Below are 25,842 nucleotides of genomic sequence, written 5' to 3' on the forward strand. Positions count from 1 at the left end.
CACATATCCATAAGTCCTTAGCATTTAGTATCCTTGGAACAAACCATCAGTTCTCTCATATTTGAGGAACCCTCCTGGCTAAACTGCTATAGTGAACAGCTAGATGGGCAGCATTCCAGAGAGTCCCAGGTTTGCATCACAATGACAAAACAGTACAGATTCCTCTTGGTAGGACAGGATAAAAGAGAGCCATACTCCACATTCTACTGTCTGCAAGTCCCATTATATACCCCAAGGCAACTCAATTTTTCTTCTCTACACTTCCCTCCTCCAATTTTCCCATCCATCCTCTCATCACATCAAATACACATACCTGAAACTATTTCATACGGAAGTATTCTGCCCTGTCTGAAGAATGATCTGTGATAGCTGTTTTAAATATATGAATTTGCTCTGTGTGTAGCAAGCAAAGTAAAAGAAAAAATAGTGAGGCTGGAGCAATTGCTCAGCAGTTAAGTGCATGTGATGCTTTTAACTGAAATTAACTGAAATTGAACTAGAGTTCAATTTCCAGCAAATCAAGCCACTCACAGCTACCTATAACTACAGCTTCAGGGGATGTGATGCCCTCTTCTGGTCTCCATGAACACCTGCACACATGCAACATATACATATACATAAATAAAGATAAAATAAATATTTGCCTATCCATACAAAGTGAAACATCCTTTTTTTCTTTCTCCCTTACTCTTTTCTTCTTGCACTGAGAGTTGAAACTAGGGTATTGTGCATTCTAGGTAAGCATTCTACCACTGAGCTACTGGCCCATCCCTTAAGTGGGTCTTTTCCTAAGGACAGAACAACCATAATCATATAGCTGGGTGTGAAGGTACGTGGCTTTGGTTCTAGCATCTGAGAGGCATGTTTCTGTGAGGTCAAGTCCAATGTTATCTACATAGTGAGTTCCAGGTCAACAAGAGCTACACTCTGAAACATTGTCTCAAAAACAAAACATAAACAAATTAAGCTACAACTGGTAAGTTGACTAATAATTCTATTAACAACTTGAAACTACCAATCATACACTTTTTACCTAATCCTAATATACAGAACCTACAAGTATATAACACACATTTCTATTATACATTGTATATAATTGTGAAGGGTCCAGATGGTCTGTAGTTCCTTTCTCAAGTATGAACCCTAACCAAGATATGATCTCCTGACTGAAAAACTTCAGGCACAAGATAAAGCCTAGGAGGAATGTCCACTGGGGCAAAAGAAGCCAAGGGCAAGGAAATGCAAAAGAAAGAATTCAGATAATGCAGCCAAAGAGACTGTTTCTCAAACCCTGCTTGCACTCTCCAGGTGCTAGCTATACAACATTTCAACAGCAATGGGAAAAATAAGAATCATTCATTTTCAAAGTGAACCCTGAGTTTTGTTTCTCAATCTCCATTACCCTTCTTTCCAGGTGTGTTGGTCATGGCATAACTGCTTAACATGTAACGTTTCTAAATGCAATAATATCCTAATATATAATCATCAATCATATATAATTATTTATGACATATATGTCCCCAAACCCAGATATTTCATAATAGCACACTAAAAAATTAAGGATGTTGGCATAGGAGTACAAATATAAAATTAAAATATTGCTAAGTGGAAAAACCTTAGTTTTTATTTGAATTCTCGCAATTTACATAAATTGATTAGAAATACCAATAAGAACTCATAATTTCTAAAAATGCATCTTCACATTAACCCCTGAAAAGCCCAGTACCAATTATAACTTTGTAGATCATAATTATTACAAACACAATTCACCCCCATCTTGTAATTGTTAAGGAATCAAGTATTTCCTAAAATGTCTATCCCAGTACAGTTCAAGATCAGACTGGAAAACATTGTCAGGAATCAAAGTAGATGAAACAGGAAAGGGGGGAGATTTCTATAGAGATTACTCAAATGAGGAGGAATGGCATTTCAAGAAGGCACTAGTAGGAACAACTCTACATAGCCTTCCCTGGGCTCCCCAGTTCTATGCCTGCACCGAGGACCAGAGATACAATTCAGATCCAAATGCACATCATTGATTATAAATGCCCACTCTCTGTGAGAGTGTTTTCTTCCTTAATTGTCTCTCTGGTCTGAGAGAGAAGAGAAAAACAAAATACAAGTACAAAAATAGTCAAGCGTAGCTTAGAAAAGACATTCTTTCCTTAATAAGCCTTCAACCACCCTGCTATCTCCACCTTCCTCCCTTTCATAGTTCACTTTTCAATCTTAAGGAGAAATGATTATGCTACTTTAGTCTGTAAGGGGGGTCACAGGGTCTTCGTGAGACAGAGGTCCAACCTAAAATACCTTCCGCCTCGCTGATTTCTAACTAGCTACCTAGAAGCTCCTCGGCCGGATAAGGCCTCGCCCAGCCCACTCTAGTTCTCTAGGACTGATCCAGAGTAGGAGGGCAGGTGGGCCTGTGTCACCCGCCCCAGGCCAGTGTCGAAGAAGCGACCAAGGCAAGTCCCCCTTCTTAGGATTTCCTTCTTCACAGGGGACGGAGCAACGCCGCAGAGGTACAACCCGACCGGCTTGTCCTTCTTTACGTCACCCACCGCTTCTGCGCCGCTTCAAGGAGCCACTTTGCAACCTCCTCTTCTCGATCCTTATTGGCTCAAAGCCCTGCTCGTTTCTGTGGTTGCTAGCGGCGATGTAGGCGGGAACAACCTTGGTCGCTAAGATACCCCACTTCCGCTTCCGATACTACGGCGGAAAGCCAATCTGGTTCGCCCAACCAATGGTGAATGGGAAGTAGGCGGGCCTCGGTAGGTTCGGACCAAACAGACGCGACCTTGTGCGGCCAATGGCGGCGGGACAGCCCCTGTAGCGTGGCTCGGGAGCCCCCACGCCCTCTTTGCGTCCTTTCCCCGCGCATTGCCCCGCCCGATCCTGGATTCCGCCCGGCCCTGGCCGCAGCCTGACAGAGACGCCAGGGAGGCAAGATGGCAGCTGCCGACGGCGACGATTCACTCTACCCCATTGCGGTGCTCATAGATGAACTCCGCAATGAAGACGTTCAGGTGTGGGGGACCTTCCGTTAAAGTGTGTTGGGAAGATCGGGGACGGGGATGATCGCGGAATGCGGGAGAGATGGCTCGGGGTTCTCCGGGAGTGGCGGAAGACAGCGGTGACCAATCAGAATCCAGGTCTCATCTTTCCTAGTGGAAAGATTCGATGAGATGGCGCTCCTGATTGGGTCTTTTCCCCAGCGGAGGGCAAGCCTCGAGGGTCCCTTCTGAGTGCGCGCGGCCGTCCGGGATCTGTGCCTGGGCGGCCCGAGATGGGCTGGGGAGACTACGGCCGCCTGCCAGTCTGATGATTGGCGGTGGACTCAGAATGGCCCCCTGGGGGAGATAGACGGGGGCGCGTGACCAGCGGAGTAGGGGAAGCCCTCATGGCTGCTGAGGACCGGGATACAGTTCCCATTGCTTTTAGTGTTTTTATATAGCTGGGCCGAGTAAGGACTGATACCAGGACATCCGTCCATTCCTCTCGGGCCTTCGCCTGGTATTTGGGGTAGCTCTCCTGAAGGAGGAGGAAAGAGTATGTGAAAGTATACTCCCCTGAGATTTAACTAGCCTAATTCAGGGGTGGGTCACGTGTACAGACCCACCTCTCCTCAGCTTCTTCCCGGTTTCTTCCCAGGCCTGACTGCCAAGCGATTTGATAGTTCTGGTTCAGAGAGAGAAGAGTGACCTAAGGCCTTTGAGTCGGTTTGCTGTGGTTTTGAAAGAGGTCAGACCTCAAGGCCGCATCGTCTCACCTGAGGATAACCTTGTGTGCACTTTATTTCATCGCCCCTGGCTTCTGTTTTCTACAAAATACCGGCTAATAATAGTCCTGGCTTACCCTAGTGGCTGAGGAAATGTAGTAAAATAGAACTGGCTGCTTGTAAAGGCCTCATAAATGTTAGCTGTTATTTTGGGGGGAGTGGCTATTGTGGTACCATGCTCTATGGACCCTGTTTGTCCTTTTGTATGGAATTGTTTGTGGTGCACTAGATAACCTGAGGTTAGCCCAGCTTCTAAGTCTTATGTGTATGATTCTGGTTCTGATGCCAGACAGACTGGAGTTGTATTCCTGGTCCTTGTGCTTCTTGCTGATTGACTCAAGCAATCGGTATTTCTCCTCTGTTAAATGGAAATAATTACCTGGTTATAGGGATACTCTGTGAATTTATATGTTCAGTAAACACGTGCAGTTTTCAGGAATGTTGTTGGGGACAGAAAAGAGACCAAAGCCAGGTATGGTGGTAGCCTGCCTGTGATCTCCGCACTCAGGAGGCAGAGGCAGGTTCAAGGCTAGCCTAGACTACATAGTGACACTCTGTATCAACAAAGAAACTGGCTGGTTGTTGTACAGGAAGCTAGGTGTGAAACAGTCAAAAAAAAACTAAATATACTACCACCTGTAAGAAGTGATTGAGACCTGTCAGTGTTGAGATAATGAATCAGCAATTGTTTGTTGGGCCTGTGTGTTCTCAGCAGTGCTCTAGATGCTTGTGTACAGTGGGAAAAAGAAGAAAAAAACTGGCTTTGGAAGAATTTACCTTGTAGTGAAGGGTGACAGATAAATACATATTGTGTTGACTGTGAAGAACAGCAAAGAGAAAAATAAGGAAGGTAGGGTACATTATTAGTGTGGAGAAGCCTTGTCAAAAAGTTGAAGTTTGAGCCACTACCTGCTTGTCAAGGAAGGAACTGTGAGGGCAGAGTACATAACAACTAAATAGTTGGGTGAGGAGTTGGGCCAGTGGAGAGACTCCTTCCAGGATACAGTTTGAGAAGTTGGGGGAGAGGCTTACAGAGAGCAGGAGTATATCTATGTAATAACTGTAGTTCCTAGCTTGAAGCAATTTTTGCCACCAGGGATGTTTAGCAATGTCTAGAGATGTTTTGGTTGTCATAACTGGGAGATTGTTGCTGGGTAGAAGTCAGGAATGCTTTTATACGTGGTTGCAGTGTATAGACCGTCCTTCATGGGAGGGAAGAGACCCATTTAAAACGACATTAGTGCTAAGGTTGAGGGAAGCTGTTGAATGAAGTATACACACAGAGACAATAAGGAAGTTGGTTAGCTTAGGTCAGTATGTCAGTTTTGTAATGCTTCTGTAACAGATTACCATAAATTTAGCAGTATAAAACAGCATAAAGTTTTATTTATGGTTCTGGAGGTCAGAAGTCTGTCGTATGTCTCTCTGGGTGAAGATGACCTAAGATCTTGCAGCTGATTGCTAGCACAGCTTTGAATTCAGGCCACACGGCTACACAGCTTTCTGTCTCTTTTCTCCAGCATTCACAGTGCCATCTTCCCGAAGAAAACAATGGACATAGTTAACAAAATCAAAATTAGAGTGAAAGAACGGCTACCCATATTCAGACTCCCAACTCTTAGGCATGTTTTCTCAATGACAGTATGGACAGATAGAGTGTTTAGGTTCTGGTTGGGGATTCATTGCTTTCCAAAAAGTGCCTGTTTTTCTGCATCAGCTTCCTTGCCTTTTAAAATGGTGTTTCTAGAACAAGACCTCAGAGCACAGTGCCAAGTATGTTAATACATTGGCTAAGCAAACAGGGAGCTAATTTATAGATGTTATGTGCTATTAATACTTGCATTAAGATTATGAACGTGATTGTGGTTGCTCCCTGGTACCCTCTGTTGTTCTTAGGGCTGCTGCTCACCAGATGTGGCTCTGACCCATGCGTTTCCCATAGTCTTTTTGAGAGAGGAGCACAAACATCTACCTTAAACACAAAGGGAAAAGGAGGCAGGCTGCTAAGACAACCATCCTAGTAGAATTTCATCTTTAAAAATTGAGGCAAGGATGGCTCAGAGGTTAAGAGCACTGGCTGTTCTTCCAGGGGTCCTGAGTTCCATTCCCAGCAACCACATAGTGGCTCACAACCATCTCTGATGAGATCTGGTGTCCTCTTCTGGCATCTAAGCATATATGCAGACAGAATACGGTGTACATATAAATAGATAAAGATTTATTTTTAAAAAAATGAGGCAAGAACGTTGAAAAACTAGTACAGGATTCAGCAAAAATACAGGCTGTGGACCATATCCAGTCACTGGCAGCTTTTGCAAGTAAAGTTTTGCTGGAATACAAGCTGAGCCAGTTTGTTTGCAGAATGTCTCCTTCCTGTGGCTGCTATCGTGCTGTGAGTACAAGTTGAGTGGTTCAGAGACACTGGCCTGTGAGACTGGAAACATTTACTGGTAGTTTAAAGAACACTTTTGCTGGGTACTGAACAAGCACTTGTGGGCTTACTGCTGGCATCTAGGGATTGTTAGTGTTTGCAATATTTGGCTTTTTAACCTTTCCATAGATCTGCATATTTTATAGTTTGGCTGAAAATAAGTTTTGGGGTTTATAGTAGATGACTTTTTACCACCAAAATGAGATTTGGGGCCTCCTTTGTTCTTTCATTGCTCCCAAAGCTACTGTGGCGACACTGAATGGAAAGTTTGGTGTGTACATTTTTTGCTGTGGTTTGTTTTCTTGTGTTTTTGAGGTAAGATGCTGCGTTGTAGTCCAGGCTGATCTCGAACACATGGTGTTCCTACCATAGCCTCCCGAGTGCTGGAGATACAGGCTTGTACTGCTGTGCTCAGACAGTTTTCATCATAGCATTTTTCAGATCCTCAGCATAGTCTGTGAGCCCAGAGACCTCCTTTAAGTCCCCTGAGGTGACAACCATACTTGTTCAGGATCACGGTAATTTGAAGACCAGTTGTGTGGAGCCTGAAAAGAGAGCAGACTCCTCTGTTCTCTTTTTCCTTCCAGGAAGAGTGTTCCCCTGGGGTAATGAAGGGTTTGTAATCCCTCAAGCATTGCCTTCTTCAAACGTTATCTTTTCTGTTTGGGGACAGCTCTGGACCTGGGTAGACAAAAGCACCCTGTGAAGGAAGAAACAGACAGGGACGCTGCTGTCATGTTCAGCTCTCAGGGCTAGTCTAGGCAAAAAACGTTTCCTTTTCTGAGCCTCACTTTCTGTGGAGTAGAGAGGCATGGTCACACATGTTCTTCCCTGGGGTGTTAGCCAGAGACAGTCATTTGTCAAGGCTGATGTAATAAATTACTACAAACAGGATGGGTTAAAACTATAAATGTATCTTCTAAAAGTTGTGCAGGCCAAAAATCTTGAATCAAGTCACTGGTTCCTCTGAGGTTCCAAGGGAAGTCTGTTTCATCTCTCTTAACTTCAGGGAGTTGTTGGCAATTCTTGGTGTTCTTCACCTTGTGAATATGCCACCCCAGCATCTTCCTACATCTTTATATGACCATGCCTTCTTCTCCATTTCTGTTGCTATATTATAAGGATATTCGTAGAGTCTAGGATCAACTCTGAATTGAGGATAGTTTCATCTTAAGATGAAACATAATACCAGCAAAGATGCTCCTTCACATTCACAAGTACAAGGGATTTGGGCTGGTTTGTGTCTCCCACATGGTGTGTGTTGGAAGAACAGAACTGCTTGCTTTTTCTGTGCTTTCACACCACAGTCAAGAGAGTTCCATGGTCCTAAATGGTGCATGATTTCCCTGCAAGCAAACAAGCGTTCAGTTCTTCGGCCAGTGTTTCTGTAACCTAGTTCAGTTGAGATGCTGTCTACTTGGAGAGTGTCATATCCCACAGTTGAGGTCTTATTCCTAAGACTATCTCCCAAACTTCAGATGCCAGTTGTAAGTCCCAGGTCTTTTTACCTGCGCTTTTTTATCAGCTGCCTGTAAATCAGGTTTCCCACATACCTTATTTGATAATTGACTGGATGAGGAAAACCTAGAAAGTTTTCATCATTCTTCCTGGCCTCTGCAATACTCCTTCTTGGGTATGGGACAGGACCCATTCTGAAATGGTATTTGTAGTTGACAATCAGGAAAAATCCTTTATTGCTACTGTAGTACAGGAAGACAGGAAAATGAGGCTTTCTGTGACTGGCCTTGGGTAAGAGACATTCTGACTGTTATGACCTATGTGAGGGTGAAGCTGCAAGCCAAAAACAATAAGGAAAAAACACATGCTTACATGGAGACAGCAAATAAACCTTCATGTTGTGGGTCTTCCCCACTGAACTAGAGGTATTAGCACTGTTAATGCTTGTCTTGGTTTTTGTTTTTGGATTTTTAGCATATATTTATATACCTAATAATGGTTTCATTATGACATTCTTCTACATCTACATGATGCACTTTGATCATACTGCTCTCTGTACTCTGACATTCCCTCTGAGCCCCTTCTTCCCATAGTCCTCCTTCTACATAAATCATCTTAATTAGGGTGGCTTATGGGAGCATCAGTAAGGTGTTGTTTTTGATGTGGTCTTGCTATATATAGTTCAAGCTGGTCTCAAGCTCAAGATCTTCCTGCCATAACTTTCTGCGTATTGGGGTCACAGGGGTGTATCACTGTGCCCAACTACTTCATTCTTAAGGTACTGTTATATTGTTAATTCTTGCAGTTCTGGGTTATTTATTGTGATTGGTTCACTTGCAGCTAAGGCTGGCCTGGAACTTGGTAGGTAGTCAAGAATGACCTTGAACTTCTGATCCTCCTGCTTTCTTCTGCTACTACCTTCGAAGTGTTCTCTGTAGTAATGTGAGGAGCAGAGGTAGGAATGGAGTTCAGCTTTAGACTAAATTTGGAAAGACCCGGGAAAGGTTCTGGCTTCCATTGCTACCATTGCTGTTGGTAAATATTTTTTTCAGAAACACAGAATTGCTTGGTTGTATTTTGCTGTTACTATTGATCATTAAGGATCTTCATGAATAGCAGTGGGTCAGTCTGGGGATTGGCCTAAGTGTTTCAGAGCTTTGGGACTCCTGTGGGTCCAAAATTATTAATGTTCTCTCTTCCTTTGCTTGTCCTTTCATTAGCTTCGCCTCAATAGTATCAAGAAACTCTCCACCATCGCCTTGGCCCTTGGTGTTGAACGGACCAGAAGTGAGCTCCTGCCCTTCCTTACAGGTAAGAATTTCTGGGGCCCAGATGTGGTGAGGACAGTTGAATGGTTCTTATTAATGAGTGAAAAGTAGATTAATAAATTGAAAGTCTTCCCTATGCCACAGTGGCATGGGGCAGTATTCCAAAGAAGCCTAAGTGTGATCCTCTGAAAAAATGATATGGAACGATGGAGCAGCAGAACCTAGTTTAAATCACAGCTTCAACTGTTAGCATTGACTTTGGACAAGTTTCTTAGATTTTTTTTCATCTCTAAAATGAAGATAATCTTCGTACTGTATTGTTGATGTGGGCATTAAAGAGCATTAATCATTAATACTTATTACATAGTTGTTGCAGGCCAGCTGACCACTGGACTCTTGTGATTTTGAGTTAACTCTTAGCTCACGGAGTGCTTATGAGAGTGCCTATGTTCTTAAATTTACATCTCCATTGTCATTCACCTCAGTCTCATAGCAACACCTTAAAGCAAGGAATGCTACTGTTGCTGATTTGGACATGAAGAAACTGAGGCACAGAAAGATGAAGTAACTCATTTCCCTGGAATTTTTCTGTCTGGAGGTGACCAAAGGGATTTTATATTTAGGCTTCATAGTGAGCAGTGTTAACTAATTGTGAAGAGTTGGGATCTGATGTCACATCTGCCTGGTCAGAGGGTTTGCGGGTAAGATAGGCATGATGCTGTAACCTAAATGAAGACTACGGCTCCTGCGAAGAGCCAGTGACTGGGCCAGGGATGTATTAAATGGGGCTCTCTTAGCTTTTGCCAAGTCTATTGTCTGCAAGTGCGCATCAAGTTCTCTGTACAATGGCTGGGCACAGTGTGGGCCACCATACTAAATCCCTGCTGTCGTTATTCTCATTTTTCCCCTCCTGTAGTCCCCTCTAATCAGAATTGGAACTAAAGGTTTTCAGTGCTCTCTTACTGACAGAGTGATTTATATTGGATCATTTCCTGTGGATGGCCTAGGAGTAGAAGGTCCAGCCTTTTGGCCCTCCCCTGTTTGACACATGGGTAGCTGTGGCCTATTGGGGTTTGGTGCCCTGTCACAGTGGCACGACTAATGACGAAGTGTGAAGTTGTGACTGTAAACACAGCGTGAAGAGTAGTTTTCTGCATCTGGCATGAGAAGATGGACCCAAGCCAGGGGTCTTCCTTTGGCAATCAGAGATACCCTAAGGTTTAGGATGCTGAGACAGAGGCTGCTCTTGGCAGCAAAATAACATGAAGAGCAGTTACATGAATAACGGTACAGGTGAGAAGCCAAAGATCCCTGGGTTTTGCAACAAGCTGCTGTGGCCTAACTCTGCCGAGATCCTGGGAATGCCCTCCACTTCTTGGGCTCTGCTCTTTAGTTGAAAGCTGTTCTATAAGAAGAGTTTAGTTGTATGTAGGTGATTGTGCGAGGAGGGAGCTGGGCAATTAATGAAAATAACCAATGTGTGTAACTAGTAAATAGAGGTGAGGTTGCAAAACCATCAGGATTAGGGGCACTGGAAGAACCACCTAGATTATAATGGGCTGCCTTAGCCGGCTTTCTGTATTATATGGAGCCTCTGAGGTTTAATCCTGTTGATGGGCAAGGTGCCATTGTGGTTAGCTGCTAGAGTACAAAGGGAGTGAGATTTGGGACCACTGTGTGGATATATAGAGGGTGTGTGAGGGGAGGCACAGAGGTAGACCCTGCTAGCAAGGTAATATCTGCGAACAGAGGCCCTGTAGTCAGATGGTCAGGGTTCAGTCCTGCCTTGCTGTTTCCCTTCCTCTGCAGTGTCAGGAATCACATAATGGGATCATGACAATTCACTAAGCTAGTAGGAAAATGCTACTCAGATGTATTATTTGACAATTGCATGTGGCATTTTAATAATCCAGATGGGAAGAACAGTGGGAGCCTGAGTGTGCTGGAGACCAAAGACTGAAAAGGAACTGTGATTCAGACAGATTTATTTTTGAGCTGTTGGCAATCTAAGTAATGTCAGATTTCTTCTGCTCTGGGCTCAGAAAGTGTTCAGAACAGGAAGCAGCAGACACATGTACAAGACACTGGTAGTGCTTCAGCGAGTACAAGCTAAAGGCCTGTAGGCTCATATCTAAAGAAATTCAGCTTTGCTTTTTGTGAGGGAAAATTACTGAACTATATTAGTTTACTAGGACAAAGGCCTCAGTCTGGTTTTTGCAGTTCTAGAATCTGGAACTGTGAGGTCGAGGTATCAATAGCATTGGCCTAGGTTTCTCCTGAGGCTCCTCTGCTTGCCTTCCTCATGGCAAATCCAAGGTGAAAGAATGTTAAAGTGCTGGTGAGCAGCCAGTGACTGCACATTGTGGGAGCAGCCAGCATTTCCCTCAGGAGAAGCACAGATCGTTTCCCTGTCGCTTGGCTGCTTATTCTTTTAACAGACAGATTTCCAGAGATGCTACTCTGACTCTGGCAGGAACTGGAGCACACCAAAGCTAGTCTTGGCTGCAAGTGATCATGGCTTCTGATCTCATGCTTGGTAAAAGTAAAAGAAGGGGGGAGAATGAGTTCGGGCGGCAAAGGATCTGACATAGTCTAGCAGCTTCTTGGAAATTCTACAAGCAATCAACAGTGGCTAAACCGAGCCCAAAAAGGAAGAAAAGAATTTCCTGGCTGAAGACTTAGGAGTTCATGAAAGCGGTGCTGCGTGTTTAAACTAGACCCAACCAGAAATTCCATTGACTGTCCTGGGCTGTATACACGATTGTGTTTGTCCACATTGAGAGGGCGCCAAAACTGAGGCTTAGTAGTGGTGGCACTCTGCTACCACCCCCCACCTAGTACAGAAAAGGCAGTTGTGGGACCTGGGCTCATTCTGCTTGGCAGGTAGCAGATGAGGGGGAGTGGCAGGCAGGGAGATAGGGATGCTGAAAATGAGGAGGCACAGGGCTGTTTGCTTGTTTGAAGCTTGGGTCACTGGTTCAGCTTGAGTCTTTGATGGACTTGGTCCTTGTCCCACAGACACTATCTATGATGAAGATGAAGTCCTCTTGGCCTTGGCTGAACAACTGGGAACCTTCACCACTTTGGTGGGAGGACCTGAGTATGTGCACTGCCTGCTGGTGAGTGAAAGCTAGGAGGTTCCCTAAGCCTTTTCTCTACCTTGGGGTCAAAACTGTGGTTCTGCCTATGGGTAATGGGGACCAAGAAGGAGAGGGATTAGGGAGGCTGGAGATCATCCTAGAATAAATGGCCTTTTGGTGTCACTTATGTCAAGTCATTAGTGACATTTAATCTCCAGTTACCATTCATTCTGTATCCTTACCCTCACTAGGACCAGCGGGCAACCCACTTGTAGGGTTGTGGGTTTGGGGTCAGGCAGGTTTCTGCCACATACTGATAGGCCTTTTAAGAGTGCTAACCTTTCTAACTGCCCTGGTCAATTGGAGGTCCCCGAAGCCCACCCTGATAAATGACTTAGATTCCCTCACATAGCACTTGGCGTATAATAAGTACTCACAGTTAGATGCTGTGGTTTTCATGGTTGGGTAGGAAGGTATACCTGATACATGAATCAATATAGAGTACCAGGATGTTGAGCCATCCTGTCAGAGACTCCTAGCTAGTAAGTAGCAGAGCTGGATTTTCAAGATTGTTTGCTTGAGTGCACCAGGCCTTACCTTACCATACCATCTGTCTGTGTATCTCTTTTGGATGACAGCTGAAAACACAGAGAGGATTTGATACTGTTGGGACCTGTTGTGTAGGGAAGGAGAGCCAAACGGTCTTTTAGATCTTGGCTTGTAGCTGATAGTAGCTTAGGCAAATTACATAGCCTGTGTGCTTCAGATTCCTGCTCTTTGATTAATGAGGACAGTATCAAAGACGGTTTCACAAGACTCAATAGAAAGGAGTGACAAATATGTCAGCAATACAGTGGCATGGTCTAAAACCTAGTACATGGGTGCTGGAGCCAGCGTCAGCAATGATTATTGTACATGGAGAGCTACACACACATGGGCCTCCTTGAGAACTGGTTCATGGACCCAATGAAGTTCCTTTAGGAGTTCTCATGGGACGCTTTTAATGAAGGATGGGGTGGAGAGATCAGAGGAGTCTCATTAGATCAGGCCATGAGGTAGGGTTCCATAGCTGTGACAATAGAGAAAACACTGTTTTCTAACCTTGTGTTCTCATCACAGCCACCCCTTGAGTCACTGGCCACAGTGGAGGAGACAGTAGTACGAGACAAGGCGGTAGAATCCTTACGGGCCATCTCACATGAGCATTCACCTTCCGACCTAGAGGCTCATTTTGTGCCTCTGGTGAAGCGGCTGGCGGGTGGAGACTGGTTCACCTCCCGTACATCGGCCTGTGGCCTCTTCTCCGTCTGCTACCCCCGAGTATCCAGTGCTGTGAAGGCAGAACTTCGACAGTGAGTCCTTCCTCTCCATCGCCTTCCTTAGCGTTTCTCAAAGTCTCAGCCCTTTAGGTCTTCCCAGAACCTAATGTTGCTGACCTCTCCCTGCTCCTTCCTCAGTTCTCTTCAGGGAGGCTTGTTCTTGACAGGGGCATCAGGGCACCACAGGGCTGGATTTGCCTGACCTGCCTTCTTGGAAATTCATTCCACATGGTCTGCTTGGAAGAGAATCTAGAATTCCACACAATAAATCCAGTCTAGACCCCTGAGTAGACATTCCTGGCAGTTGCTGAGTGTCTTGTTGCTCAGATCTATGAAACCCAGGTCCTGATCTGTCACTCCAGAGTACTGGCCTACAGCCATATGCACATACTGGGATGTCTCCATTACTCCCTGTGTGTCTCTGACTGAGACTTTTGACAAGGAAGACCTGTCAGTGGCATTTTAAACAGTTTTATGGCCATGGCCACATAAAGAGTACTGTGTTGTAGTCTTTCACTGAGACCTCAAGTTAGCTGTGTGGGGATGTGCCATTGCCTTTGGTCCTGTTGGTAGGACTGGAAAGACAGAGTTCATGAGTTGTACAAAGCCACCATTGTTAGCAGCAGAGTCTACAGCGTAGCCAGCAGTGCTCAGTGTTAATGCTGGGCTGCCAGCTGCTAGGGCTTCCCAAGATCTTAAGCCAGGCCTCGACCCATCCCAGGTACTTCCGGAACCTGTGCTCAGACGACACCCCCATGGTGCGGCGGGCCGCAGCCTCCAAGCTGGGGGAGTTTGCCAAGGTCCTGGAACTGGACAATGTCAAGAGTGAGATCATTCCCATGTTCTCTAACCTGGCCTCTGACGAGCAGGTGAGTCAGTCCCCAGCTTTCACCATGCCCTTACTTGCTGAGGCAAGGGTCCCTCAGCTCAGTAGGCCTCTGCGACCCTAAGCCACCCCATTCTCCCTAGGACTCGGTGCGGCTGCTGGCAGTGGAGGCATGTGTGAACATTGCCCAGCTTCTACCCCAGGAGGACCTGGAGGCCTTAGTGATGCCCACCTTGCGCCAGGCTGCTGAAGATAAGTCCTGGCGTGTCCGCTACATGGTGGCTGACAAGTTCACAGAGGTAGGTTGGTATGGTTCCACAGGAGGGTACACTGAGGTTCTCTGAGGGGAGGAGTGAGCCATATGTGGGAGCTGGCACCACAGTCCTCAATTTTAATAAACATTCCATTGATCTCTCAGAACCAACCCTGGATGCATGAATGGCAACTGAGAGTGCAAAGATAAAAATGATTCTGAAGCCAAGTTCTAACTCTGTGAAAGCATATTCCCTGACCTCAAAACTTCCTTAAGATACAGTCCAAGATTTAGTTGTCAGAGTAATGCCACAAACTATACAGAACAGGGACAAGATCAAAATTTCCTTACCTGACAGCATGCCTCCACCTGCTGTCTTTACCCCTCAGTGTTGAGAGTTGATCCTAGAGCTTGGCCCATTTGACCCATGCTAGGCAAGTGCTCTACTGCTATGCTCTAATTCCAGGCCCGTAGTTATTTTCAGTGCCTTTGGTGGAGGTTCTGCAGTCGGTGAATTACACACATACATTGCCTTCAAGGAGCAGGCTAAAGGTCAGCCTCAGTAGAAAGTGCTGATGGAATGTGCTGTTCTCTGTGCCTCATGGCATTGAGAGGAGGAGGTTGTGCTCCAGCTGGTTGTGAGGATGAGGAAGTGGCATCTAGATAGGAGCTGTATCCCAACAAGACAGCCTGTGCAGAGGTGAGAGACAGAATGAGCAGGGATCCTGGGATTCAGCGAGAGAAGGGACAAAAGTGATGGACAAGAGCTCTCCCTCGTGATGATTATTGGGGTCTGCTGGAAGGCTCCGCCCTAAGGACTGCTTTTGTGGGCACAGTGAAGTTGTTTGACGCTTGGCCTTGCAAGAAATCTGTGTGCCTGAAGGGCTTAGTACCATAGTAAAAGCAAGAGAGTTAGTCTCCTGCTCCTTCCTCTCAGAGGGAAGCAGGCTTATGCTAGGCCTTGGAAGATGGGATCCTTGTGCTATGGAAATGACAATCTGCCCATGGCCAACCGCAAACATGTTCTTAAATAAAAGGTGTAGTATGTACCCAAGATAATATGAGATCCTGCAGGATTTTTACTTACTTACTCTCTTGGTAGTAATGAGTCATCCTGCTTCTAACTGATCTTTGAAGCAGGTTGAAGCAGACCCACATATATGCTTTTTTTCTAGATCCTCGAGACTGGTAGGGTTCCTGTATCTTCTAACTCCCTCTTATTTCTTTTTCTTCTTTTTATTTTTATTTTTTTGGTTTTTCAAGACAGGGTTTCTTGTAGCTTTGGAGCCTGTCCTGGAACTAGCTCTTGAACTTAATGGAGATCCGCCTGCCTCTGCCTCCCCAGTGCTGGGATTAAAGGTGTGCGCCACCACCGCCCGGCCCTCTTATCAAATATGCTTATATTTTCTTGTCAGATGAAAGTGGGAGCCACCTACTGTAGTTAATGGAAAATCCAACCCAAGTAACCTGAATTAAATGGAAAACATACAGTAGTACATGTCCTAGAACCTTCCTTCTGTTTCTGAGGAAGCCAGAGTTCAGGGAGGTGATGACTTCACCCATGATCATGTTGTGGTGCTGGTATTAAGTCCCCAGTGCTGTGTCTTAGTTTCGTCCTGGTGCCTTCACCTCAATTTTTGCCTTGTTAGCTCTGAGCAGCTGCCAGACTCTCAGTGTTGCCCTCCTCTTTATGTACAGCTCCAGAAAGCAGTGGGGCCTGAGATCACTAAAACAGATCTAGTACCTGCCTTCCAGAACCTGATGAAGGACTGTGAGGCTGAGGTGAGGGCCGCGGCCTCCCACAAGGTCAAAGGTTGGTGCTGGCAATCAGAACCTAGCTGGGGGATGTCTGAGAGGCAGAAGTGGGACTGGGCCATCAAGTCTAACCAGCACCTTTCTGTCTCTGCCCACAGAGTTCTGTGAGAATCTCTCAGCTGACTGTCGGGAGAATGTGATCATGACCCAGATCTTGCCCTGCATCAAGGTAATGGAGTGCTTGGTTGTAGGATTTGAGACTTCCAGAGAGGGGTGCAGATTTGGTTTTGAGTATATTCAGAGCCAAGCTAGGTTTGCATCCTTTTGGGACACACAGTAACTGGGTTTAACAGTCCTGGGTTTGGCTGTAGGCAAAATCTGAGGGTTGCAACTGACCCTAAGATCTAAGGGATGTGTTGGCCTTCAAAGGCCACTGAGTTCTCTCATCCACAGATCTTGTGGAATGGGGCAGTGGCTGCTGGAAGCAGGGCTCACATAACAAGCAAGGGAGGACTTGTGAATACATGCAGTGCGTTCCTGAGCTGCCCTGATTGTGTTAAAAGTAGGAGAGTGTCGTCTCCTCAGGCCATCAGGGCTGAGGTATGTGTAGCCACTTCCCACTAAAGGGATTTTTCTGACCCTGGGCTTCCTCCTTCCTTCTCGTCTCTAGGAGCTCGTTTCAGATGCCAACCAACACGTCAAATCAGCACTGGCTTCAGTCATCATGGGCCTCTCTCCCATTCTTGGCAAAGACAACACCATCGAACACCTCTTGCCACTCTTCTTGGCTCAGCTCAAGGATGAGGTGAGAGCACCAGGAATGTTTTCAGCACTTTGCAGAGATGGTAGTCTACTGTTCACCCAGTTTTCCAAGAATGTTTAGAATCTTGGCACCAGACACCACACTTCATACTCCTGCTAGATGACAGGCAAAAAAGTGTCTGCTTTTTCGCTCACTCTTGTTAGATAGTGCTTCATGTCCCCTTAACTTCATACTCATCCTTTCCCCAAGTATTGAGAAGATGAACAAAGACCAAGACAGTGGTGATCCTCAGGGACGCACAGAGTATGCCAGTGGAGAGGAACAGATGTGTAACCCATCCCATAGCTCCATTTAGACACTGTGGGTACCGGGAGAGGTACGCCATGATTTTTAGTTCATGTACCAGAGACCCTAATACAGTGCCATAGAAAGTTATGATTCCTCTCACATTATTCCAACTGGTCCTGTGATGAGGGATTAACTTTGCGGCCTGGCTTTCGCAGTCTGAAGTCACAGCTGTAATCTTACTGAATCCCACTGAAGAGTTTGGCTCTAGCTTGTGTCTTCTATGTGTTCCATTGACCATAGCCAGTCAGGTCACCATACCTGGCTGTGCAGGTGACCTAGACCACAGGACCAAAGAGGTCACTGTGGTGACAGCTCAGGGAATTGGATTTGAATCTGTAGGCAAGTGCTGTAGCTGCAAGAGATCCTTTTGTTAAGAAAGTGTAGGGAGAGATGAGAGAGAACCAGAGCTCTTGGATGCATGCCAGCCCGGAGTGCTGCTTTCCATTCAAATTCTTTTTTTTTGGAGGCAGGGTTTTTCTGTTTAGCTCTGGCTGTCCTGAAACTAGCTTTGTAGACCAGGCTGGCCTCAAACTCATGGAGATCCACCTGCCTCTGCCTCCTTAGTGCTGGGGATTAAAGGCGTGAGCCACCACTTCCTGGCCCATTCAGACGAGATCGGGCGCGTTCAGGGTGGTATGGCCGTAGACTCCTGGCCCATTCAGATTCTTTAATGGAACACTTTTGTGGAGTACCTAGTGACTGATTCTATAATAATGACCCATTCTCAGGTTGGGAAAAAGATTTCTCATAAGCTGTTTGCTACTTCAGAAGTCTTTCTTTAGAGAAGGTTTATGAAGTCAGTTGAAAGGTTTAACATTCGCAACTCTGGTTCTGTAGATACAAAAAAAGCAAACACCAGACTAAAACAAACAATAAAATCTCTTTTTGGATCTGGGTTTTGGGTTTTCCAGAGAACTTGCTTTTTGTGGCCTCTGTGGGACCAGTCCATGTGTTTGTTGCTATGGGTGTCAGTGCTCTATGGCGTGAGTGTGGATGGATACAGACTATAAATCAGAGTTTGCAATGCTTGGAATCAGGCAGGTGAGAGGCTCGTCACATGTGCTCCCTGGTCTGGCATTATCAAGGTGAAGTGATAAGAATGATAATAGGCCCTACACATGTACTCCTTGGTGTTCCAGACACTAGGTGCTTCAGCCGGTTGGGCAGAGAACCTCAGCTACCCTTGAGACTAGATGGATATTTGTATATTTCAAGTTACAGGACGATACCTAGAAAGGAGCCCTCGCCTGCTCCTATCACTTTTTCTTTTTTTAAATTTTTTTATTAAAAATTTCCACCTCCTCCCATCTTCCCATTTCCCTCCCACTTCCCTTACTCCCCTACCTCCTCCCTCTCCCGTCCTAAGAGAAGTCAGGGTGCCCTGCCCTGTGGGAAGTCCAAGGCCCTCCCTCCTCCATCCAGGTCTAGGAAAGTGTGCATCCAAACAGATTAGGCTCCCAAAAAGCCAGTACAAGCAGTAGAATCCAAATCTGGTGTCATTATCATTGGCTTCTCAGTCCGCCCTCATTGTCAGCCACATTCAGAGAGTCCGGTTTGATCACATGCTCCATCAGACCCAGTCCAGCTGGCCTTGGTGAGCTCCCATTAGATCAGTCCCACCGTCTCCATGGGTGGACGTCCCATCACTTTTCTAAGGCTGCTGTACGAAGTGCTCTTTTAATCCTCCTATCATCTTTTCAAGTGTCCCGAGGTGCGGCTGAACATCATCTCCAACCTGGACTGCGTGAATGAGGTGATTGGTATCCGGCAGCTCTCTCAGTCCCTGCTCCCTGCCATTGTGGAGCTGGCTGAGGATGCCAAGTGGCGAGTGCGGCTGGCGATCATTGAGTACATGCCTCTGCTGGCTGGACAGCTGGTGAGTGAGGAGCCAGGTTTTGTTGGCCATGAAGTGATAGATTTCAGGGTCTGGTCTGGGCATAACTCTAGTACCAGGGCTGTGGTGCTGTAACTAGGGGCTTAGAGCCTCAGTATAGGCAGTGACAGCTCTCTGTGGAGGGATGTCTGAACCCAGGAACTGAGTCCTTAGCTGGTGCAAGGAGTTGAGTCAGAGGAAGAAGACTGGCAGCTCTGGTGGGGATCAGAATTGCCTGATTCTCTGGGACCCCTCTCTTTCTCTCTTCCTTCCCCTTTTCCCCTCAGGCCCTTACCAATCTTTTCCCCTCCGCAGGGTGTGGAATTTTTTGATGAGAAACTCAACTCTTTGTGTATGGCCTGGCTGGTGGATCATGGTAAGTACCCCCAGAATACAGCAGGACAGGTTAGTAGCTGCAAGGACAGATGAGCTGGCACATTTCCTTGTCAGTGCTCACCTGTTGTTAAAATCCCTAGAGAAGTGTAGGTTAGGGGTGGGGTGGGGTGGGTGTCTGTGGAGCCCTACACTCAAACTCGAACATAAAGACTTCTCACCGTGATCTCTCGGGCCCTTGTGAGACTTGTTCCTTGGTTTTATTAAGTGGTTAAAAAAAAAAAAAAAAAAAGAAAAAGAAAAAAAAATATACAAGAAAAAATTAAAGTTTTTGTTTTTCTCAGGCAGTTTTAAGTAGTATACTTAAATAGCTTGAGATGTAATCTGCACAAGCAGAGCCTCAGTTAGTACTTCTGGATAATGAGGCAAGTGGCATCTGTCTCTTTGGGTGGCCAGAAGGTGCTGTAAGAGAAGAAACTGGGCAAAATGTAGCAAGCGCTGTTTCTTATTTTGGCTGAATTGACTGAACCTGTGTGGTCTGGCCACTGGGGCCTCACTTTAGGCAGAAACAGGTATGGTCATGGTCAGTCCTTCACCCTGAATCACCTCCCTTGCCCTTTCCTTTTCCCTATTATAATAGTCTATGCCATCCGTGAGGCTGCCACCAGCAACCTCAAGAAGCTAGTGGAGAAGTTCGGAAAGGAGTGGGCCCATGCCACTATCATCCCCAAGGTCTTAGCCATGTCTGGAGACCCTAACTACCTGCACCGCATGACCACGCTCTTCTGCATCAATGTAAGCACCCCGACTGCCTGTCGACCCCAGGGAATGGGAATGCCCCCTAAGATGAAGGTGGTGGTGGTGTTTTGCTTGTAAATAGAAATATGATTTGGGCCTGGGATGAGTCTCTGAAGACTGCAGGCAAAAGCTTGAGTTTGCCGTGTCAGATCAGGCTTCTGGGGGGCTAAGGATTGCATGGTGAGAGATCCAAGATTGAGAGGGAAGTAGAGCACATGTGTTCACATGGAAGCACTTTCTGCTTGCTGAGCAGGAGAGCAAGCGTGTGGCTCTGGAGTTGACCCAGTTCAGTTTCAGCTGTGCCACACATCAAAGCACCTAACAGTCAATGCTTTGGTTTGCTCACCTTTGTAGATTTATGATGATGCTCACCAGGATGTGAAGAGTAATGTAATAGCCACAGAAGACATAGAACAGCTCTGATTTTGTGTCAGAGTATAGTTACTGATTTTCATTAGTCTCTTATTCTTACTGTTTTACTGACACTAGAAGCTAAAGCATGGCTTGGAAATGACTCATTTCCTCCATACTACAATTTGGAGACTCCTGTATTGAGGAATTTCAGGAGTTAGGAATCAAAACCACTCAAACCTTGAGGATGAAGGAAATCCAGACAAAGCACAGTCAATCCTCAAAGAACACTGTTTAGGGATTTCGGAGCTACCTCTCCCCGGGGTTGATGCCTCTGGACCCAGATCCTCCCGCATTCCTCTGGGAACCTGACGATGACCCAGGTGGCCTGGTCAGGTGGGGAGACATAAGGACCTAGCAGTGAAACTTGCATAATCATGCTTTTGCTATTCACTGGTCTCAGGTGCTGTCTGAGGTCTGTGGGCAGGATATCACCACCAAGCACATGTTGCCCACAGTGCTTCGTATGGCTGGGGACCCAGTTGCCAATGTCCGCTTCAATGTGGCCAAATCACTACAGAAGATAGGACCCATTCTTGATAACAGGTGAGGTCTGGGGCTTGTTCTAAACATCTTAGATATTTTGAAGATGAAGGGCAGGGTTTGAAGCCGTCTTGCTTATGACCCTAGCTGCTGCTGCTTTACTTTCCACAAAGTCTGTTTTTTTCTGTTTTAGAATGAGAATTCATTCCCACAAAATAGAATGAAAGAAAAGAGAGGGTGGTAGGTGCAGCCTTGTGCTACAATGAATTGCTCCATAATGAAATTAGCCAATATTTATTTATGTAGATATTTTATCTGTGTAGATTAAGTTACGCTTGTATCTAAAATTTACACTTGTACCACAGACATCAAATAACCAAAATATAAGTAATGAAGTACACTGAACATTTCTAGTGAGTCTATTAAACAGTACCCTGGGAAGCTTTGGGAAACATGTATATACATAATTAAGAAACAGTGAAGTGGACATTCCTGTCCACTGAACCATTTTCCAGAGCACACAAAGCACTCAGGTGTGTGGAACAGCGGGTACCATTGCAGTTTGATGGAAAAATGTTCATTTTTTTTTTCTAAAAATGGCTAGATCACTTGGATGCCCACATAAAATAAGTGGAATTCCTGCCTCTGCATAAACAAATTCATCTGAAGTAAGTTTTCGAACCAGAATCAGGATTGTGAAGAAAACGTGTAGAAAATACAGAAGAATGTCTTCATGACATGGGCAGCACACAGACCAGCTGAGTTGTATAAGGAAGAGTTTGACAAGATGGCCTCATGGAAATGGGAAGCTGTGTATCTGCTGACAGGGCGGAGTTGTTTCTATGTGGAAAGAATTTGTCTAGAATCTTATAGGTGGGAAGACAAGGAAACTCACAGTTACAGATGGGAAGAAGACAAAGACAAAAGGCATTCAAGTGGGAGTATTGGAAGCAGGAAGGTGCAAGTCAGGAGGAGATGGAGGAGGCAAGTTGTCCATCAAAGCAGTATGTGTGACAGTATCATGAGGAATCCTGTTCATTTGTGCTAATTTGAAAATAGGATCTTCATGTGCTCAGTGAGTACCTGAGAAGGTACAGCTGACTAGGTGCTGAGCACTGTAGGCTATTGGGACAGGACGGGTTATAGCAAAAGTACTCTGAACACCAGGATGGTGGAAGCTGTGGTACAGCTGGAATGCCCACCTGCGATGGCTTTAAAGGCTGAGCATTTTAAGTGGACAGATGCAGTTAGGTCGGTGTAGACCCTGAGCTAGGCCTTGCTTTTAGAGAAATGAGTACTTCTTCTCCTACCACCCACCACAAATGTAGTGGCTATGGGTGTCCTCTGTCCCCCTTGGCCTGTTGGCCACTAGGTCAAAAGGGGAAGGAGGCAGGTGGGGCATGGTGACCCATGAGTACAGAGACAGCCTTCTGACAGATTTCAGTGAATATATTCTAAAGTATAAGGAAAATATAGGATTGCGAGCCTGGGGCCAAATCTTAATTTGCATAAAGTGGCATGCTCCTATCACAAGGCTCAGTATATGGCAGTAGTGTCCTATAGCAGCTCCTAGCATGAGTCTTCTCAGCAGGGAACTATGGAAGGGTCAAGCTAAAGATGAATCTACAGCTGGTTTAGTGACAGCTTTTAGATAAGGTCAGGTTCAGGAACATTCTCCAGACAAGGACAGTAGAGAACAGGAACCTTTGCTGGAAGGAAGGAGCTCCATTTTGCCAAGCTTATTGAGATAAACTGCTAGGCCATTGGGAGGCCATGACCTCTGACCAGCCAACATTGTCTTCCAACATGTGGCCTTATGTATAGTAGCCATAAGACAGAAACAGCTAAATACTTTCCCACAGTGAAAACGTGACTTATTCAAAGGACAGAAAACTTAGTAATGAGAAAAGAGATACCTGTGTCTAAGTAGCAACATGTATAATTATGGATGATTTATTGGCATCATATTGAGGGAGATGCTAGACCCAGGAAAATAAGCCATTTATATTGAGTTTAAAATAGATGGGTGCCAGAGAGATAATGGCTCAATGGTCAAGAGCACTAGCTGCTCTTGCAGAGGACCTTGGTTCACTTCCCAGCACCCAGACAAAAGCTCACAAGTGCTTATAACTCTAGTTCTAGGGTATCCAAGCCTGACACATACACCAATTACCAAGAACTCACAAAAGTGTGTGCACAAACACATACATGTAAATAATGTTTTGTGGATAAAAGTCTAATAGCCAGGCATGGTGGTACACAGCTTCCCAGCACTCTACAGGTTGAGGCAAGAAGGTCATGAGCTGTAGACCAGCCTGGGCTATATAGTTTGAGGTCATGTGTAGTTATATAGTAAGACCTGCCTCCCCAAAACAAAGCAAGCAAGCAAACAACAGAAGCAAAGCAAGTGTTAGGAATGAGGGAGGGTTGTATGGAGGGAAGAGGAGCTGCCTGCTAAACTAAAGGAGACATCTGATACCTATATGTCTCATCTCTGCTTCATAGCCTTAAACCTTTGTCTCTGAGATGTGCCTACATGTCTCACAACTTACAAGACAGGCAGATCTCCTTGTGTAGATGTAACTTCTGGCCCCTTGAAATCAGGAAGCCTTTGATATTTCTGCCATGCCCATTAATTGGTCTTCTGGTCTGTGCTCATCTGGGTAAGAATCTAGAGTGATATGCCTCTGTATTTACACCAGACACACAGTGCCTTAGTGAATATACATTTAGTCAGTGAAGGAATCTGCTGAGCTCCAAGGCCTGTGGGCTCACCTGGGCGCCCCAGAGTATCCTTGTTTAGCTGATTCCAAGCCTACTTGTGTGTGCCCTCGTCCTATATGCTGCTTTATGATATTGTATGACTTTCTTGATGCTTACCTGCACAGGAGCCATCTTCCTGCCTGTGATCCCCTGTCTCAGCCTAGCCTTGTTCACCACCTTCATTTCTCCTCCCTTTCTAGCACACTGCAGAGTGAAGTCAAGCCCATCCTGGAGAAGCTGACGCAGGACCAGGATGTAGATGTCAAGTACTTTGCCCAGGAGGCGCTGACTGGTAAGGACCTGAGAGTATAGAGCCCAGAAAGAAGGGTGAGGGCGCGCCTGGGGAGGGGGCAGAATTTGGTAGTGTAAGTAGGCAGTGTAGTCCAGTTCTGAGGCCTGATTGTTCCTTGTTTTCCCAGTTCTGTCTCTTGCCTGATGCTGGAAGAAGAACCATTGCCGGCCTCTGGTGTCCACCCTCCAACCCCCACCAAGTACCTCCCTTAGGGAGGTAGGTGGAGGCCAATGACTGTCACTCCCTGTGCATGGTCTGACCCCAGGCCCCTCCCCCAGCACGGTTCCTCCTCTCTGTAGCCTGGGAAGACTTCTGTCCACCTCCCAAGGGGCTAGGACAGTGCAAGTTGGGGCAGGGCAGCAGCCTGAAAGGAAAAGCTGGCTGTTCCTGCCCATAGTGGGAGAGATGGAGCATCCTAGGTCACTGGCTCCTGCTGCTGTAATAGGGACCCCTCACCCATCTACTCACCACCTCCCTTTCTCCAACCCCTGAACCATGTTTTTTTGTGTGTGTCAACTGTGCCATTTTTATTTTATTCCTTTCCCTACTCTTCTCACAGAGAAATAAATGTGTAGAAATAGTTGGTCTCTAGTCTTAGTCATCAGAATGGAGGAAAGAGCATTGCATGGGGGTTGGTTCTCTGCTCTGTTCCTGAGGAGACTGTCCTGCAGCTATCCCTCCTGTCATGAGAGGAAGGACTTGAGTTGGCAAGAGTGCAGCAAGAGCCACCGGGCAGAGGGCCCAGAGGCTGCTCGGCAGGGTCCTGGGATGAAGCTTAGGTTTTCAAGCGCTGGCATAATTCTCAGGTTTGTGTAGTGTTAACTGGGTTAGCGCCTGCGATGGAGTCCTGGCCTGTGTGAGCCCTCACTGGGATAGCACTTACAAGCTCTGTGGGCCGCTTGCTGTGCTGTCAGGTTGCCTGGTGAATCCATGTACATATGCAAGTAAAACCTTCATACCAGGAGACTGGTTAGGGCTCTTTGTGGAGTCTTAGGACATGGCTTCATAGTGCTTTGTAGGCACTTTGTATGAAGACAAAACCATTCGCTCTCAGTATCTGCCCTGCCCTTATTGTTTTTGAAGATTGATTTTTTTTGCTTTTATTATAATTATTACCATCATTATATTTGTGTTTGTAGCCATGTGTATGCAGGTACCCCCACAGACAAGAAGAGGGTTAGGAATATAGGCAGTTGTGAGCCTTTTGACGTGGATGTTGGGAACTAAACTCGACTCCTCTGAAAGAACAACAAACATTCTTAACCATTAAGTCATTTCTCCAGCTTTTGCTCTCCCCTTAATATGGAAGTGCTTTTAGCTGTTGGAGTGTCCAGTGGTATGACTAAATTTTGGCCAAAATGACATGGAAAGAAATAGTACTCACAGCGTATCACAGGGAAGGCATGATCCTTCTTTCTATTCTCTGGAATGCAGACCAGATGTCTGGAGTAGGGTCAGTCATTTTAGGTCAGGGAAGTCATAATGTAGGCCAGGCAGGTCAAAGGAGTAAGACAGAGCCTGAATCCCTCACACTGTTCAGCCAGCCGTTATTGGTGACAGTGGAACTGTTAAATGACTGGAGTCTTGAAGGTCATCCCAATTCTCACCAA

At 45.9% G+C, this 25,842-nt stretch overlaps 1 protein-coding gene across 1 annotated transcript; it reads left to right on the plus strand.

Moving 5' to 3' along the window:
* The first annotated feature begins 2,868 nt into the window (after positions 1 to 2,868).
* Positions 2,869 to 24,812, plus strand: Ppp2r1a (protein phosphatase 2 scaffold subunit Aalpha). The gene is made up of 15 exons (XM_038339534.2): positions 2,869 to 3,026; positions 8,888 to 8,978; positions 11,954 to 12,054; positions 13,135 to 13,367; positions 14,056 to 14,203; positions 14,304 to 14,459; positions 16,112 to 16,226; positions 16,327 to 16,397; positions 16,839 to 16,973; positions 18,982 to 19,155; positions 19,468 to 19,528; positions 20,126 to 20,280; positions 21,098 to 21,240; positions 24,141 to 24,232; positions 24,360 to 24,812. Exons 1-15 carry the CDS (start codon positions 2,949 to 2,951, stop codon positions 24,374 to 24,376), a joined length of 1,770 nt encoding a protein of 589 aa, XP_038195462.1. The 5' UTR covers positions 2,869 to 2,948; the 3' UTR covers positions 24,377 to 24,812.
* Positions 24,813 to 25,842: the final 1,030 nt, after the last annotated feature.

Source organism: Arvicola amphibius, chromosome 8, assembly GCF_903992535.2.
Source record: "Arvicola amphibius chromosome 8, mArvAmp1.2, whole genome shotgun sequence".
Taxonomy (NCBI): Eukaryota; Metazoa; Chordata; class Mammalia; order Rodentia; family Cricetidae; genus Arvicola; species Arvicola amphibius.

Bases quoted from the DNA above. Each gene is read 5' to 3' on its own strand.
- Ppp2r1a (XM_038339534.2), top strand. From the start codon at position 2,949: ATGGCAGCTGCCGACGGCGACGATTCACTCTACCCCATTGCGGTGCTC. The intron at 3,027-8,887 runs GTGTGGGGGACC...TCCTTTCATTAG, and splicing joins TCCGCAATGAAGACGTTCAG to CTTCGCCTCAATAGTATCAA. The intron at 21,241-24,140 runs GTGAGGTCTGGG...CTCCCTTTCTAG, and splicing joins GGACCCATTCTTGATAACAG to CACACTGCAGAGTGAAGTCA.